At 36.5% G+C, this 17,572-nt stretch overlaps 1 protein-coding gene, 1 long non-coding RNA gene and 3 pseudogenes across 3 annotated transcripts; 3 read left to right on the top strand and 2 right to left on the bottom strand.

Annotated features, from left to right (window-relative positions):
- Nucleotides 1–554: 554 nt before the first annotated feature.
- LOC130501111 (uncharacterized) lies at nt 555–2,555 on the bottom strand (annotated as a pseudogene).
- Nucleotides 2,556–3,150: 595 nt separating this feature from the next.
- Nucleotides 3,151–6,309, top strand: LOC130501110 (uncharacterized; annotated as a pseudogene).
- Nucleotides 6,310–8,902: 2,593 nt separating this feature from the next.
- On the top strand, nt 8,903–9,462 carry LOC130501105 (uncharacterized). Its single transcript, XR_008939508.1, has 3 exons — nt 8,903–9,020; nt 9,110–9,239; nt 9,325–9,462. It is a non-coding gene; the product is annotated as an uncharacterized LOC130501105 (long non-coding RNA).
- Nucleotides 9,463–11,201: 1,739 nt separating this feature from the next.
- LOC130501104 (protein argonaute 5-like) lies at nt 11,202–13,996 on the top strand. Of its 2 annotated transcripts, XM_056995997.1 has the most exons (12): nt 11,202–11,313; nt 11,434–11,485; nt 11,581–11,700; nt 11,789–11,921; nt 12,003–12,124; nt 12,196–12,315; nt 12,392–12,522; nt 12,626–12,688; nt 13,054–13,244; nt 13,322–13,395; nt 13,482–13,576; nt 13,654–13,996. In XM_056995997.1, exons 2-12 carry the CDS (start codon nt 11,474–11,476, stop codon nt 13,808–13,810), a joined length of 1,218 nt encoding a protein of 405 aa, XP_056851977.1. In that variant the 5' UTR covers nt 11,202–11,313; nt 11,434–11,473; the 3' UTR covers nt 13,811–13,996. The 2 variants fall into 2 exon arrangements, with proteins under 2 accessions (XP_056851977.1, XP_056851976.1); XM_056995996.1 differs by lacking the exon at nt 11,202–11,313 and having other exon boundaries at nt 11,342–11,485.
- A 47-nt stretch (nt 13,997–14,043) lies between these two features.
- On the bottom strand, nt 14,044–16,138 carry LOC130501107 (F-box protein At5g39450-like; annotated as a pseudogene).
- Nucleotides 16,139–17,572: the final 1,434 nt, after the last annotated feature.

Here is a 17,572-nt window from a genome sequence, read left to right as displayed (position 1 = left end):
TATCCTTAGGATTAGATTTGACAAAAAAAAAATTGATGTAAAAGAGTGTTATTGTGATGAGTCTTGTAAGGGAGCTTTTTCTCCTCCTCGAAGGTGAGAAGAACCCTCTGACTGAAAGGACGGTCACCGAGAACATCGGATGCACCTGAAGCAGTCTTCTTTTCCCCATCTTTTGTTCGGTAGATGTTGCCATACCTAGCATACCAATTTACAGTGGATATGCAAAGGCATGACGAGCCTACAACAACCTTTGATGTGTGAGGTTTACAAACTAATGTTTTTGCGTGCCTCCCAACATTCTTCAGTTTCTCTTTACACTCTCCTAATGTCCTAACAAAGAATATTAATTTACTCAGTTGTTTATTTCCCTCAACAATGCATTGTGAGTTTCGATTTTGAATGCGATATATATATGACAAAGAACATTATTTTGAGGTATTTTGAAGTATTTAGCCTTGACAACACATTAACCATGGTTTCAAAATGTTATTTAGAAAATATATAATATAAAACCTGAATCAGGCCACTATGAAATCTTTTAACTCTTCAAACAGTGAAGTCTAAAATTATTTATCACATGTAAAATCAAATAACAATGTTAAGCTAGTAGTCATAACACCGGCTGGATAGTCTGGTCGTTACAATAACTAGCCTACGAATGCATGTTGTTCCAGTGACATAGCTCCACAACAGATATATAAGTATTAAAAAAAAAAAATCATGTTTATAAGAAATTGAGAAAGGAATCATCATCTTCTCCTGGGTGCGGAACCGCGCTGAATCGCTGCTGGTGCTTGCCCTTGAGACCCCGGAGTTTGTTCTTCCGCCATGTTACTCGCTTGTATTCATCACTATGAGTCCAAGTGGTATCAGGTACATCCACTGTAATAATATCGGAGTTCTGCATAAAGACAAGTTACCAAAATAAGGAGTTTATGTGTATGTCAATAACTCAAAATCATTTGGTTAGTTCATAAAAATAGATGTACACGAACTGATGTTTCTACCTTGGTGCCTGCTCACTACTCTTCAAGATAGTGTGGGAGTTAAATGTCCATTTTCCTGGCTATATTAAACACAAATTTTTTTTTTATCAGACACTCTAAATCAATACCCTTCTACCATTCTAAGAACCAGGTTCAGTAAACAACAGTAGATAGGTGGTTTCAGTTCTTAGAAGAGTACTTACTAAGCCAAGCATGCCAAAAAATATAAACTTTAATTCTGAAAGTGAAACTAAAGAAACAATTGGACAACATGTGTTACTTACAAATTTCAACTGTCGAGGATACGGACACGCTCCAGGAGAGCCGTAACTGACTGCCAAAATGTTGGCACCATCCTGAAATTGATGAGTAGGAAAGTGTGAATAGCGACAAACTAATTGTCACGCAACGCTGAAACCTAAACTGTAAGAAACTGATACCAAAAGAATACGTTACCATGTGTATAACGAATTAACAATATGCTCATCCAAACCATCCCGTGGAAGACAAGACATCTCTGTAATAAAACCAGATACATCGATCAGAGGGAAACAGATAATGTCAATGAAACGTTTCTAGGTTTTAATCATTCAAAGTTAACAAAGGGTTTGGATTTATGATCATAAAATAACTAAAAAAATTGAAACGGAACTACAGAAGTAATCTTATCTCAAAGAAGTACCAGAGAATGGTTAATATCTGTAAAAAACTGCAACAAGATTAACCTAGTAGGAGGCTGAGAGCTGAGCTCAAGCAGGCACCAATCACTCAAAAGAAAAATCTATTTGACACTAAAAACAACTAAAACAATGTGAATGGTGTTATTATAAGAAGCTTTTTGGCAGTAAGATGATGATATCAACTGCATGCAATGCAAACCTGACTACTTGAGATCAAAGATTCAAAAAAAAAAAAAAAAAAGGTGAAAAGAAGTGAACTTACAGCTCTCACTGATGGAATCACATACTCTCTCCCAGGTGGACTAACAACATTAGATGGGAGTCTTATTCTATAAAAGTCATCTCCCTTCAGCAGATTCTACAGAACAAAGACAATGATTTTACTCGTTGCGTTTTTTTTTCAAAACAAAAACCCAAAGTAGGAGATTTTACTTACTTTAAAGGCATTAGAAAACTCATTCCTAGAGAAGCGCAGTTTCGTTAGTGTCTGCATCCGACAAGATTTATTATGGTTAGTTAGCAAAATCAATTTGAGTTCTTCACCAAAATCTCTGATTCTCTAAACTCTCTCTCTATGTAATTGAAAATATCTACGATCGATCGATCGATGAAGGTGAAAAGAGAGTATACCTGACCACCGTGGCTCCAAGTCTTGAGGCGAGCGGAGAAAGTACCGGCGGAGGAGAAATCAGAGTCTCCGAAGGCATGTTCGAGGGTGAATTGGATCTTGGAGTCCAGATCAGGATCCGAGTACCGTCTACGGATACTCGGAGTCTGCTTCGGCGGCGAATCTGTGGTAACTCGAGACCAAACTCCGGAGGAGCTCGTCTGATTGGAAAGCGAAGGAGGATGAGAATAATAAAGTGGAGAGGAAGAGCACAAGTAAGTGTGAGATTCGACATGGTCACCGAGGATAGAGAGAGAGAGAGAGAGAGAGAGAGAGAGAGAGGTTTGGACTTCTAGAAATTGCAATTGAGCCCTTAGTATTTAATAAGTATTCGCCTTCCGACTCCTAGAAATCCTGATCCACGTTTTAAAACGCTGAACTGAATTATTACTTTTAAAAATATTTTTGCTTTTAAAGTTCTCCGTATTAATATGTATTTTATTTTATGTTTATACAGATTGGCTTAGTTTTTATTTCTCACCATTGCAAGATTAATGGTTTCATATTTGAATGAAAGTTAATGCATAATCTTAAAAATAATTCTTTAAGAAAAAAAATGGACACAAAATATTATACGACTTCAGTACTCTTGCAGTGTACACCAAGTGAAACCATCTGAGAGATTCAAACTTTAACAAGTAAGGAGCAAATCCAATTGAATTATGAAATTGTGATAACAAATATAATAGAATTAAAAATATCAATAATGCTGAGACTGTACTACCATTCTTTGGGGGTTATCTTCAACTAAGTTGGCTTAACCACAATCTTGAAATTTTGAAGCTTATTATAGATTTACTCATTTCAGGTTAAGCTTGGTAATAATGATAGTAATTATATTGTTTAGTATACGAGTGATAATATTAGGGAGAGGACAAGTGTAACGCCTGACAAATTTGGTTGCGAAACGATTATTTTTCGGACTGTTTAAAAAGAGACCGAGACACTTCGCTTCACTCCATGTTCACCAATCATTCCAGCGATGATGAAAGGAAACCAGAAAGCGAAACCGCACGCGCCACCTCGTCCTCTGTTCTCCTTTGGTTTCTTCCGCCGCTGCACACAGTCCGTCCTCAGCTCTACTTCTCCTCACAAGAAACCTCTCCGTAAGCCAACTACCACCGCTTCATCCTCATCGACCTCCACTTCTCAAAGCTTTACTCAGTGGCGTTTCCCACATCACGTTGACCAAACTCCATCCACCGTTACACTTCCATCTCCTCCTTCGGCGCCTCTCCCGGAGCTTCACCTCGCATCCGTCTCCGAATTCGACAAGTTCCTCGCTCAGCTGCTCAAGCGAGTCCTCGTACCCGACCCGCCGTCCGAATACGTCACCAAGATCCTACTCGCGCTCTGTCCCGAGCGATGGTGGAAACTGCGATGGGACTAGAGATCTCCGCGGTGGAACGCGCATTAGCTTTTGGCTGCGCTTGAGCTCATGTACACGACGGTGGAAGGCGCGGCGGAGGTTCGTGGTCACGCGATGACGGTGCCGGCCATGGTGGCGGTGCGGTGATGGCGAGATTGGTCGGGAGGGGGAGAGAAAACGCCATAAGCATACTTTCCGTTGTATATGGAAGAGGTGGAGTTCTCCGCAAAGAGATTACGGGCGGTGGCTCTGGCGCTTGAAGGAGAGAGAGTGTACGGCGAGAGGGAGAAGAAAAGGGGCCCACCTGTTGAAGACCCTTGAGGAATATGGACCGTTGGATCTGAGTCAAAATGGGTCATGAAATCTAGCGGCTGAGGTTATCTTTTATAGCGGCTGAGTGTTAATGGTTTGTTTTCTATCCTCTTCTTTTCATACAAATAAAAGTTGTTTTATGCATGTAGTTTTAATTATATAAATTAAACTGAAAATTGCTCTTATTTGTAAGCAAAAAATATGCTCGTGCGTAGCACGAGAACAAGACTAGTACTCAATAACGCGATAGACACGAAGATATATAAAGTAACCACTAAAAACACGACCTGTAGCAGAGACGCGAAATTAACCTCTTTTGCAGACTCTCGTATGATGCATTTAAGCCGAATCAAGCCAAACTTACGCATATATCAAAGGATCGTGTATCCTCGTTTCAAAGTATTTTACAGATTTTTTTTTTAAATATCCCATAAACACATATAATAAGAAAATTGGGCTTTCTCCTAATTAAAAAATGTCATGCTAATGGTCACTAATTTGTTTGTGATTTAATAAATAAATAAAACGGAGGGATCAAAAAATAGTAATGACTGAAAAATATATTTACTGCAAACTGTAAGCTAAGAAAAAAAGCTAGTCTCCTTTGATCTTTTCTGCTCCATTGTACGTACAAAGAATCAGAAAATCACAAATTGCATATTACTCCTTCAATATTGTTGTAATTAAAAAGTTTCATTTATGTTTTAGAAAATCATATGTGTATGCATTTAAGTAAAAACAATCCAAACCATTAAAAGATATTACTAAGTAACAACAGTCACAAATTATAATATGAAGTAAAATAAAATATAAAAATTTCAATATAATGTAACAAAAAAACCTTGTAAAAATCATATGCATATGATGGAATGTCTTTAGACTGTAGTACTCCTACGTGGCATTTAAGCCAAATCAAGCCAAACTTACGCATATATCAAAGGATCGTGTATCCTCGTTTCAAAGTATTTTACAGATTTTTTTTTAAATATCCCATAAACACATATAATAAGAAAATTGGGCTTTCTCCTAATTAAAAATGTCATGCTAATGGTCACTAATTTGTTTGTGATTTAATAAATAAATAAAACGGAGGGATCAAAAAATAGTAATGACTGAAAAAGATATTTACTGCAAACTGTAAGCTAAGAAAAAAAGCTAGCCTCCTTTGATCTTTTCTGCTCCATTGTACGTACAAAGAATCAGAAAATCACAAATTGCATATTACTCCTCCAATATTGCTGTAATTAAAAAGTTTTATTTATGTTTTAGAAAATCATATATGTATGCATTTAAGTAAAAACAATCCAAACCATTAAAAGATATTACTAAGTAACAACAGTCACAAATTATAATATGAAGTAAAATAAAATATAAAAATTTCAATATAATGTAACAAAAAAACCTTGTAAAAATCATATGCATATGATGGAATGTCTTTAGACTGTAGTACTCCTACGTGGCATTTAAGCCAAATCAAGCCAAACTTACGCATATATCAAAGGATCGTGTATCCTCGTTTCAAAGTACTTTACAGATATACATCATACATATACATTATCATGTTTACTAATATCCATAAACACATATAATAAGAAAATTGTCACTAATTTGTTTGTGATTTAATAAATAAATAAAATAGAGGGGTCGAAAATAGTATTAACGGAAATCAAAGTTTGTGATTTAATAAATAAATAAAACAGAGGGGTCGAAAATAGTATTAACCGAAATCAAGCGGTTATATTGAACCACCAACTTTTTTTGTCATTTTCTTAATAAATGCAGCAGTAGAGGAGAGAGAGCGCAAACGCCCCGATCGCTTTATTCTGCAGTGTGCTCTGCGCAGATTGAGCTCGCTCTCACTTTTCATTCCTTGGCAAGAAAAAGACAAAGAGAAGGAAGAAAAAGTTAAGAGAAAGAGATCAAGGTGCACCGAAGAGACGAAAGAAAATAACGATGAAAAAATCGGAGGTGAAGCGGTTTGAAGAAGAAAAACACAAAGAGAAGACGACGACGAATCAGAGGTCGAACGAGGATCCATCTAGCCATCTCGAGGATTTTGTCGGAGCAGACTTGGCCGGAGTAAATATTCAAACAGTCGTAGGAGGTACAGACATTAATTTCCGTACAGCTCAAGGAACTCTTTTGGTTGTTGCTTAAACGATTTTCTATATGCAGATCACGTTGGAAAAGAGAAGACGACGACGAATCAGAGGTTGAACGAGGATCCATCTAGCCATCTCGAGGATTTTGTCGGAGCAGACTTGGCCGGAGTAAATATTCAAACAGTCGGAGGAGGTGCAGACATTTCCGTACAGCTCATAAGAACTCTTTTGGTTGTTGCTGAAACGATTTTATATATGCAGATCACGTCGGAAAAGAGAAGACGACGACGAATCAGAGGTTGAACGAGGATCCATCTAGCCATCTCGAGGATTTTGTCGGAGCAGACTTGGCCGGAGTAAATATTCAAACAGTCGGAGGAGGTACAGACATTTCCTCAAAATAACTCTTTTGGTTGTTGCTGAAACGATTTTATATATGCAGATCACGTCGGAAAAGAGAAGACGACGACGAATCAGAGGTTGAACGAGGATCCATCTAGCCATCTCGAGGATTTTGTCGGAGCAGACTTGGCCGAGAGGTCCGAAGAAACAGAGGTTGAGGTGAAACAAAGGTCCGAAGAAGAAAAACGCATGGTAAGCTTTTTTTTTTTTTTTTTGCTAATCAGTACAATCGTTTTTCTTCTAGCACTGATATTCACTTATTTTGGTTAATCAGTTCACTAATTAACACTAATATTTGATTTATTAGTTTTTTTTAATGAAATAAACAATATAGGGTGTCATAGCTGGTATTTGAATTAGGGTATCTGGGTCCTCGGGTCGGGGTCGGGTCGGGTCCTATCGGGTTCGGATTCTTCGAGTCCTGGAAATTTAGACCCATATAGAAACCTGTAATTTTTTGGGTCGGTTCCGGGTTGAGTCTTGTCGGGTCTGGGTCGGGTTTTGTCGGGTCCAAATTGGTTCGGGTCTATAATTCTAATACTTGTAAAATATCCGTAATTTTTTGTGTCCAGATCGAGTTCGGATTTTCAGAATCTGAAAAATACATGACATATCCAAACTTACTCAAATTTAATTAATATTTGTTATATATATCTAATATTTACAAAATAACTTAAATTAAACTATTAATAATTAACATAAAACATTTTTAAACTCAAAATTTATATTTTAAAGCTTCATATTACTTAAAAATGTTACAAAATAATAATAAATATTGTTAACAAAAGATATTTCAACTAAATAAAAAAATATATATATATATATATATATATAAAACAGAACGCAAAAAATCATAATATTAAATATACATGTTTCTAAATCGGGTACAAATCGGTTCTTTTCGGATCTAGGTCTATTCGGGTCGGTTCTCTTTGGGTCCAAGCCTATTCGGATAAAAGAAATTTAGACCCAAAAAATACTTGTAAACTTTCGGTACGGGTTCAGGTCGGGTATTTTCGGACCGGTTCCGGGTCGGATCTTCGGGTCCAGGTTAAAATACCAAACCTAATTTGAACCTGGTTTATGTGGAGTCACACACTATACTCAACCTGGTTTATTAGTTATTAATTATTAGTTAATCAGTTCCTGGTACTTCATCCGTTACGCAGATTCCCGGAAGGCCCGATTATGGTTATATTGGGGAGCGGACAACAATACGATCGAATCATTTTCAAGTTACCATTGTAAGTGTTTCTTTCTCTGTTTTGGTTAATCAGTTCTTTATTAACACTAATAATTGATTTATAGGCACAAAATTACAATAATCTAACACCAAATCTCTTGGTTGGTTCAATATGTCTCAGGATTCAACAAACACTGGTCTTTCAGAGTTGGCAACATTCATCAATAACTCTGGTCATGAAGAAAACCATACCGTTAAGAAGACACTACGCATGCTTCGCAATTTGCTCAAGAAAACGGCATGTGAAAGGTATGTTTAGATAGATTCTCTTTTTTATATCAAACTAAAATTTCTTAGACTTTTAGTTCTTATAGATAATCAAAATTCCATGCTTTACAGCTATTCCCTCTCTGGGAAGTACTTTTTTGGATTTCCTTCAAACGAGCTTCATATTAATCTCGGAACGGGTATCCAACTGAGTCGAGGTTTGTTTAGATCATTAAGGGTCACCCAAGATGGGTTGTATCTAAATGCAGGTAAGACTTGTTTATTAAGTTTTTCTTTCTTTTCTTTATTCTTTTTATTTTATTTTTGAGAATTTAATATTGTTTTTGTGGATTCCAGATGTAATGACCAAATGCTGCCATCAACCAATCCATTTGACTCAATTTATCAGCAACCAATTCGTTAACATTTGCGTCCCTGCCAAGGCACTCACTTATCAAGAACGTTCTAAGGTACTTATTTTTACTCAATTCATTCAATTACTGTTCAATCATTTAGTTTACTGATATTATGAATGTTCCTAAAATATAAGTTTTAACTTATCATTAATTATTTTGAACAATAAAATTTATATACGCTAAGATTTAAATATTTTAAAACTATTTTTTTGTCACAGATATTTTTAAACTACTTATAGAACAACAATATGTATGGAAAAATGGGCTTTAAAAGACCCAGATCCTTCGATCAAAAAAAAAGACCCAGATCCAAATTACTTATATTATATATTGTTATCTTGATACTTGATAGGTGGAAAAACTCATTACTGGTTTGGAAATTGAGCTGACGTATTTGCCTGCAGCCAGTGCCGGCTCTTGGGGTGTGTCCAAGGTGCACAAGCACAGGGTCCATTTTTTTTTTCAAAAATTCTTATAGAAATTAGGGTCCTCATTTGTATTTAGAGAAATGATATTGTAATTTATGAGAAACAAAATATTTTAGCACAGGGACTATAATTTATCTAAGCCGGGCCTGCCTGCAGCAAAGAAGGCAGTTATTAAAGGACTTTCGTTTGATCCCATCGGTCTGCTCACGTAAGTTTCCAACCATTTTTCTTTAAATAGTTTTTTTTTTGAATGGTGCTTTAAATAATTTCTTATAAGCTTTTATCTGTTTTTTTCAGATTCAAATTAGCTAAAAGAGGCAGTGAAGTGAGATTCGTGGACTTTTTTCGTAAACAATATAAGCGTAAAGTGACTTATCTACATCTTCCTGCAATCCAAATTGGGGCTGGTGAATACGTGCCTATGGAGGTAAGAGTTTTCGATTCAAACGTTTAACTTATTTGCTCATCATTCTTTACAATTTTTGTAAATGTCGTTCTCGTGGTTTTTGCAGTTCTGCCGTATAGCTAGTGGCCAGCCGTACACACAACGTCTTAGTGAGCAGGCATTCCGTCTTAGTCGAGAGCAAGCGAAGAATTTCCGAAGTGCTTCTGTCATAACGCCTGGCAGGAGAGAGAGTATGATACAAACGGTAAGTTGTGTATTTATTTTATCGCATTTACCACAATTTCCTCTTAATGGCCGACTCAAACTTATTGTGGGCCATTAAAGCCCAAAATATCATGAGAAGTAAGATCTGGGCGTTCGGGTATCCGTTGGCGTTCGGATCGGGTTTTCCGGATTTTCAGGTTTTCGGGTTTACGCTCCTAGATCCCATAGTAAAATTACATTAGTACGAGTCGGGTTCGGATAATAACACTTCGGGTTCGGTTAAAAATTATATATCATCTTAAAACCCTTGTTCAAAAACGCGGCCGAGTAGCCGCGTTTGCGGCCGCTAAAACGCTAAACGCAAGCCAACCGCCACGATTAAGACCAACTCGGCATAATTATGCGCCACATAATTAATCGACCGTTTAGTCTAATAAAACGCTTAAAAATCGGATTAATAACCGACTTTTACTCAATTAATTTTTGGCCCAATCAAACAAGTGGGCCAAGGCTTAATAGAATCCTGTTTTACTTAGGAAGAGAAGAGATCATACCTTATTTATACTAGTTGATTGTCTTCAGAATTTTTATCATAAGCGATGTGGGATGTTGAGATATTGACGTGTTTCTTTTTCTATTTCTTTTTTTGCTGTCGTGTTTTGCTGTGTTTTCTTACTGGGTTTTAGATGGGTTTAAACAAATTTGGTAACTTGTGTTAGGCTTTGGATAAGCCTCCTATCAAACGTTGTTTTTTGTTTAAAAATTATATACATGATAAAAAATGTGATTAGTTTAATTTTTTCCATGAAACATATCTTTTAATAAATCTAACATAGGTAGTTGAAGTGTTAAACTATAGATATATGATATTTTTTATTTGTTTAATCACCTTCGTAGCTTTGAATAATTGTAGTTATATGTTAATAAGTATTGAAGTTCGTGGTACATTGTCTATATACAAGCTGATGACCAAACCCAAAATATAATCCATAACATTAATACAATAACAATTTTTTAAAAATATACATGTATTTATACCTAAATGTTTGTATTATACGTATAAACATAATATTATACGTATAAAAATACAAAAATTCCTTCCCGCGTACTCCCCGAGTTTTTTCCGATTTTTCAAAAAATCGCTAGGCCCGGATGCACCGCACGCGTAACGCCTAGCGAGTTTCCGAACAGGACTTAAAACCCATAAAGTAACCATATATCATTCTGATTCGGGTTATATCGGTTCGGTTCGGATATAACCAAAGTAAAAAAACATAAACTTAAAGAAAAACATAAAATTGTTAAAATAACAATAAAATGTTAAATCAAGCATGAAAACAAACATTATTTGTAAACAATATACATTATATTATAGAGAGTAGACTTGTTATTCCAATGAACAAATTATAAATTACTTATTTATAACTAATTGTGTACTTAAAATATTTTTAATATTGTTAATATTTATTATTATATATCATATTACCACGAACATTAAATTTAATAACTAAAATACTTATATATATTTCAAAACATTTATATTAACTATTAGTTTTGGGTTTTTGGGTTACCCGTTCGGGTTCGGTTAATAACACTTCGGGTTCGGATATTTTTTATACCACCCTACAAGACCCGTTCGGGTATTTTTACATTTCGGGTCGGATAACGGGTCGGTTTTTTTGGTTCGGGTTCGGTTCGGATTTCGGGTTCCGGATTTTATGCCCAGGCCTAGCCCTGGCTCTGTCCTTATACAACTCTAAGGAATTTTTTTTTTTTTAATGTCCAGATGATTAGGATTGATAAAGAACAGGCGTTAAAGCTTGTGAACAAGAAGATATCAGTGTCTGATGACTTAACCTCGATCGAGGCTCGTGTGCTTCCTCCTCCGACGGTTATTTTCTCTCACTGTTATCGCAATTGATTTTCTTTTATTGTACAATCTTTCGATGTTCCTCACGATGTTGTTTTTGTCTTGTTGACCGTTGAAATTCCTTAATTTTTATAATATCAGTGAAGAAATAACCGTGACTCCAAATGAGGGAAAATGGAACATGTTTAAAAAGGTAAAACTGTATGCCCTTGTAACTAATCCAAAAATATGCTTTTATGTTTCTTGGTATCTTCTCTTACATCTACCTTTGTGTTTTCTTTGTTTAAGAAAATGATCAATGGAGCAAGTGTAACTAGATGGACTTGTGTAAATTTCTCAACGCTTAGCCCTATTTCAGCCACAAAATTCTGTCAAGAATTGACTAAGATGTGCAGAGATTTAGGAATGGTATGGATTTTTAATCCTTTTGGTATCTGCCACACGATTTGTTTATATTCAAACGAGTCACTAACTGACTTTTGTACCTTGATACCAGCATATCCAACATATTACTCAAATCATCTCTTATGATCCTGAAAAGATTGAGGACGCACTGCGAGAGATCCACAAAAAGACAGCTGACCTCCAACTTTTGATTGTGATATTGCCTGATATGACTGGATCATATGGTAAGTTTGCAAATTGGTTGGTCTTTAATTCTATGTTAATTAATGCAAATCTGGTTTCAACGTCTCATTATTCTTTTGCAGGAAAGATCAAAAAGATATGTGAGACAGAGCTGGGCATTGTCTCGCAGTGTATTCGGCCAGGAACGATACTTGAGCGACCACACTTGTTTCTCCCCTCGCTAGCCTTGAAGATCAATATCAAGGTTTGCCGTCTCTCTCTTTCTTGTTACCAAATTTGTAATTTTCTTTTGTTAATTAAAGGTTTTCTGTACAGGCTGGGGGGAAAAACTATGTTCTTGACAAACACATCTCGATGGTACAAGACACGCCAACAATAATCTTCGGTGCTGACGTCACGCATCCAACAAAGGCCGAACAATCTTCTCTCGCTGCGGTATGAATGCTTAGTTATTTTACTTGTATCTACCTTCACAAGTATTATCTCTCACTTTTTTTTTATATAACCACAGGTTGTTGCTTCCATGGACTGGCCTGAGATAAGCACATACCGAGCATTGGTTTCTGCTCAGACTGGAAGACGTGAAATTATCGAGGACCTGTATAAGTTGGACGGCCAAGGAGAACACACTGGAATGATAAGGTAATAACAAAAAAAATATATGGTCATATCATAAATCTCTATTGTTAGTTAGTTGGTTTCCTTTCGTTATCTCAGACCACCGAAAAAAAAAAACTAATTGCAGGGACCATCTCTTAGCATTCATTAGAAAGACAAATCAAAGACCTGGAAGACTCATCTTCTTCCGGTAAGTCAACATTTTTTATGCTAATTGTAAATTAGGCATGTTAAAATAATCTAGCAAGGTTAGCCCTAACCATGTACTAAAATCTTTAACCCTAACCCTGGTTTTTGAGATAGACCTAAAATACGATTGAACAAAATAGCCCATAAATGTATGGAGTTATCTCCAATCCTGTATCACAATCTTATCTTTTGTACTTTAAAAGAATAATATGAAATGTGCTAACCCTGGCTCAGCCCTTCATGTGTAAACTATTAATGCTAAAGTAGGGATAGAGCTAGAATAGGGATGGGTTCATTTTTTGTATGGTCGCACCATGCTTAAACATTATATATAAGATCCCTAATGGTAATTATCGCTTGCTGCAGTGACGGGGTAGGGGAAACACAGTTTGGGGACGTGTTGCGTTTTGAGCTACAGGCTATACGCAAAGCTTGTTCGTCTATAGAGGATTTTCGTCCAAAGATAACCTTTGTGCTTGTCCAGAAAAGACACCACACGCGGTTGTTTCCTGCTCAAGCGGATAAGAAGGATGCTGCTACTGGCAATGTTCTTCCAGGTTTGCTCACACTCTACTCTTTTATTCAATTAAATTTTTTTGTCTCACTTTTTAACTTATTTGCATTTCCTTCGTAGGTACTGTAGTTGACACAGTTATTTGTCACCCGCGCCAGTTTGATTTCTTTTTGAACAGCCACGCAGGTGTGATGGTAATGATAATCTGTCCCACCAATTATAATTTTTTTTTGTCTCATCATCAAAACTATAAACTTTGTTTGGGTTTTAAATGTCTCAGGGTACAAACAGATCTACCCATTACCATGTTCTCTTGGACGAGAACAAATTTTCTGCTGATGATTTGCAAAGGCTTACTAACGACCTTTGCTACACGTAAGCAACATAACCTTTCATTTTGTATACGTTAACTTCAAATGAAATCTGTCTAATACCTCACAACAAATATGCAGGTTTGCCAAGACTACCAATTCTGTCTCGCTTGTCACCCCTGTCTTCTACGCCCATTTGGCTGCGTTTAGAGCACGCTACTACGTGGAGGATGAAATGTCTGCTGTGCATCTTCCGACAGTGAAAGATGAAGTGAAAGAGAAGATGTACTTTTGCTAATGTTTGGAAGGACGAGGAAATAAAAAAACATAGCATAAGATAAATGGTGGCCGAAACTCTATGCCCCAAATTTTTAGTCCAAAAAAAAACTCTATGCCCCAAATTTCACTCTTTTTTGTTTTGTTTTCGCACCTACTGTTACATATGCTTTTAATAGTATAGATATGGAACATCTACCTGTTTATATATCCTCGTAAGAGTTAAAACTCTTTACAAGAAAAAAATAGCAAAGCTTTGTGTAGAAATTATAAGGACTTGTTTATATTCAGAAGGGAAAACATACATTTATCATCGTCCCCGATGGAAAAAAAGTGGGAAATTTTACATTTCAATATGTTTCATTAAAACAAACTCAGTGAAGAATAGATTGTTAACCTGAAGTGAACAGATGAAGCAGTGAAGGTTGGAGCAAAGTAAGGGACATTTGCAGAGATTGTATGTCAAGGCCTCAGATAAGTGTCCAGGATACCGGAAACCATACCCCTTTTGCAATACCACCTTCTCCTGTGTAACAACACTTAGAATCATATTCTTCTTCTCCATTATCTCCAGCCGAAAGTCCCACCCCACAAACCAGCATATTCTTCTCATTCTCCTCCACAGAGTCGGTAGCTTATAAAGAGCGAAATGAGTCTCGTGCAACCTCCCTCGGTAAGAAGTCAGCTTAATCTTCGAAGCTCTAACGCTAAGACCCACTACTAAATCACCAGAGCTGAGAAACGTCTGGAGATTGAAACGTCTAATCTCACTGCTACAAGAAGACGCTTGCTGCTTCGAAGAAGAAGAAGAACCAGCTGAGCTAGACCTCCTCAGAATAATCTTGATCCCAATTCTGAAATACTTGCTTAGGCACCTGAATCTCATCATCCACGTGGCGAATATCTCCACCGTAACCAAAGATAGCGTCCACAGCTCATCGTTTATCTCCACCTGAATAATCTGATGGTAACACAACTCATCATCCTCCAGGTTCATGTGCCTTCTAAGCAGCATGCATGTTTCTTCGTTCCAACGACGCAGCCGCTGCTTTATCATCTCTCAACGATAGATCAGGGACAGGTAAACCCACCCACATGGCCCGTCACCAAGTAAAGCAGCGGAAACCGAACCTTCTTCTTCTCTGTTCTCGGAGAAGCACTATTGCAACACTTATCAACAAAACCAGAGAGTACAAGAAACTGCTCTCTCTCTCTCTCTCTCTCTCTCTCTCTCTCTCTCTCTCTTTCGCGGAGCCATCGAAACCAGAGACAATCTCAAACACAGGCCTACCTTCTCGAATCCCCAAAGAACCAAGGAATGATCCGGCAAACCGATGACAGACACTCACGTAGACAACGAACAACACCGACGAGAGGCTTTGTTGCCTCAACGAGAAACAAACCGACAGAGAGACTTGTAAGAAGAGATCCATTGGACAATTTCGGACTTAACAAGGAAGAACCTTTACGACTTGGCCATATCTTCTCCGAGTCAACAAGGTCGCAGCATAGGGTTAGGTTGCAAACGACGTCGGAAACGGGAGATGAGAGCAAAGACATCTTCTGGAAGCGACAGAAGCAGCAAGTCTCCTCCGGATCTTCATCTGTTTTGGTGATAAAATCAGTAAAAAAACCCAGAAACTGAATCTCTGAGAACTAGATCAATTTTGATGATCGAAAGGCAGCCTTGGGGGATTTGAATGAGATCACAAACATAGTAATACGAAGACGATTTGATGTGAGAAAAGTCGTCTTTCGTTTCAAGCTCTAGTTGACTGTTACAGTCTTTCTCAAGTGGACTCTTGTTTTATTCAAATATTATCCAATAATAATATTCTTGGGTTGGCTGTGCGGATTTCTATTCGTTGACTTGTCTTTGAAGGGGATTTCATTTTATTTTTTTGCTTCAAGGGATTTCGTTTTTTATTGACTTTGTCTTACTTTAAAATATCAAGTTATCAACAAAATCTTATTTTAGAAAAAAAAAAGTTTATAAAATCTAACAAAAAATAAAAATCACAAATATATAAAAAGAATTATTGTTGGACGAAATTAAGCTATTGTTATTTAGCTAGAACTATTTTTTACCAAGAGTGTTGCAAAATCATTACATTTCAATATTTTCACAAAAATAGTGACAGTTTCAGAATATGGGATAGATCAGAATGACATTATTAATTAATTGATAATGAGTGGAAGGTGAGCCATATGCTAAATCATAAATTTTCTCTGTTTTGATGATGTTATAATTAAAGATTATTATGTATATTAAGAGTGGCAATTACTCAGCTAACTTCAAATATTGGTTAGCATCTCGCTGGAACAAGACTGACTCAAGGATAGAAGCCATGCTAATACTCCTACTTGGATTTCCTGTTGGTTCTTTTTCCTTTTTTTTTTTTTGGTTTAAGGGTCTTGCCTTTGCTATCTATCTTTTGGTTTGCTTATTGATTGAGCCTAATTCTTTCTTCCCACCATTGTAAGATTAATGGTTCCATGTTCAAGCAGCTTTGGTATATGAAAAACACGAGTAAACATGTATTGTTTCATTCATCTAATCTTCTCCATAATTTTGCATACATATATATATATATATATATATATATATATATATATATATATATATATATATATATATTTATTTATCTCTTATTGTTATTTATCTATTTATCCTGAAACATCAAACTCTCTAATTATTGCCTGATCCACTTAAATCACTCTTATCAAAGAGATTTATTTCAAGTGCTCTAAAACAAAATACAACTCAACCCAATTCCACAGTATAATAGACATAATTAAAGGTTGTAGTAGATACAAACATTAGAGATCTTCCCCGGAAGGATTATGATGAGTCTTTCTCCGATGAAAGCTGCTTAGCGAGAAGGAGAAGCCCCGCTGTTGTGAAGCCTGACAAGACGGCTGACGCATAAAACGTAGCTAGAAGAGACCCTCTTAGAGACTGCCCAGAAGAAGAACAAAAAACACATGAGACAAAATGTTCAATGTACCAACATTTCAAAACAACAGAAAGTAGTATACTTCACAAACCTTTGCGAGAAGCAATGCATTGTCATTAGCATACTGCAATGAGCTCTCTGGTATGCTTTGGATTCCCTGACTGATTTGCCATGAAAGTATCCTGTACAGTTCAAATACGAACTGTTTTACAGTACTGCTGGTAAGAGAGTTCTCAAAAGTAATAAACAAATCTTCCACAAATACCCAAAGATAAATGAAATGGCAGCTCCGGCGTATGCTTTCTCTGGACTCACAGCAACCTGAAGCTCCCCAAACAAAGAAAAAAATCTCAACTGTAAAAAAGTAGCTTCAATTAAAAAGAGGAGAAATCGTATTAAGTTATTAAGCATTACCTTAAACATCATCATCGTTTTTGAGTTGGATTCATTTGCAGATGATGTATTCGCTCGCAGATAGGACCTCTCCAGTTGTAATCATCGCTTTAGCAATCTGCGGGTTCACGTTCTTATATGCATCGATGATCCATACAGATTGTATTATTAAGTTTGATGAGTCAAGACTGGTTAATCATAATCATAATCATAATCAAACAATCAGTAGAGGAGAATTCCCACACCTTGACCATACTGTCCCATTCCCCTGAACCTCCCTTTTTCCCGCAGAAGAAACAATGTTCATCGAAAGAAGAGTGACTCGTATGCTCTTCCATTAGTCTGCCATGAAAATGCTCAGAGAAGACAACGGAAGAATGATAAAACAGTTTAAAGACATATAGAAACAAGAAGAAATCGTTAATCTTACAATT

The sequence above is a fragment of the Raphanus sativus genome, unplaced genomic scaffold, assembly GCF_000801105.2.
Source record: "Raphanus sativus cultivar WK10039 unplaced genomic scaffold, ASM80110v3 Scaffold0099, whole genome shotgun sequence".
In the NCBI taxonomy this organism is placed as follows: Eukaryota; Viridiplantae; Streptophyta; class Magnoliopsida; order Brassicales; family Brassicaceae; genus Raphanus; species Raphanus sativus.
The sequence above is the reverse complement of the archived record's forward strand: the minus strand, read 5'-3'. Positions and strand labels throughout refer to the sequence as shown.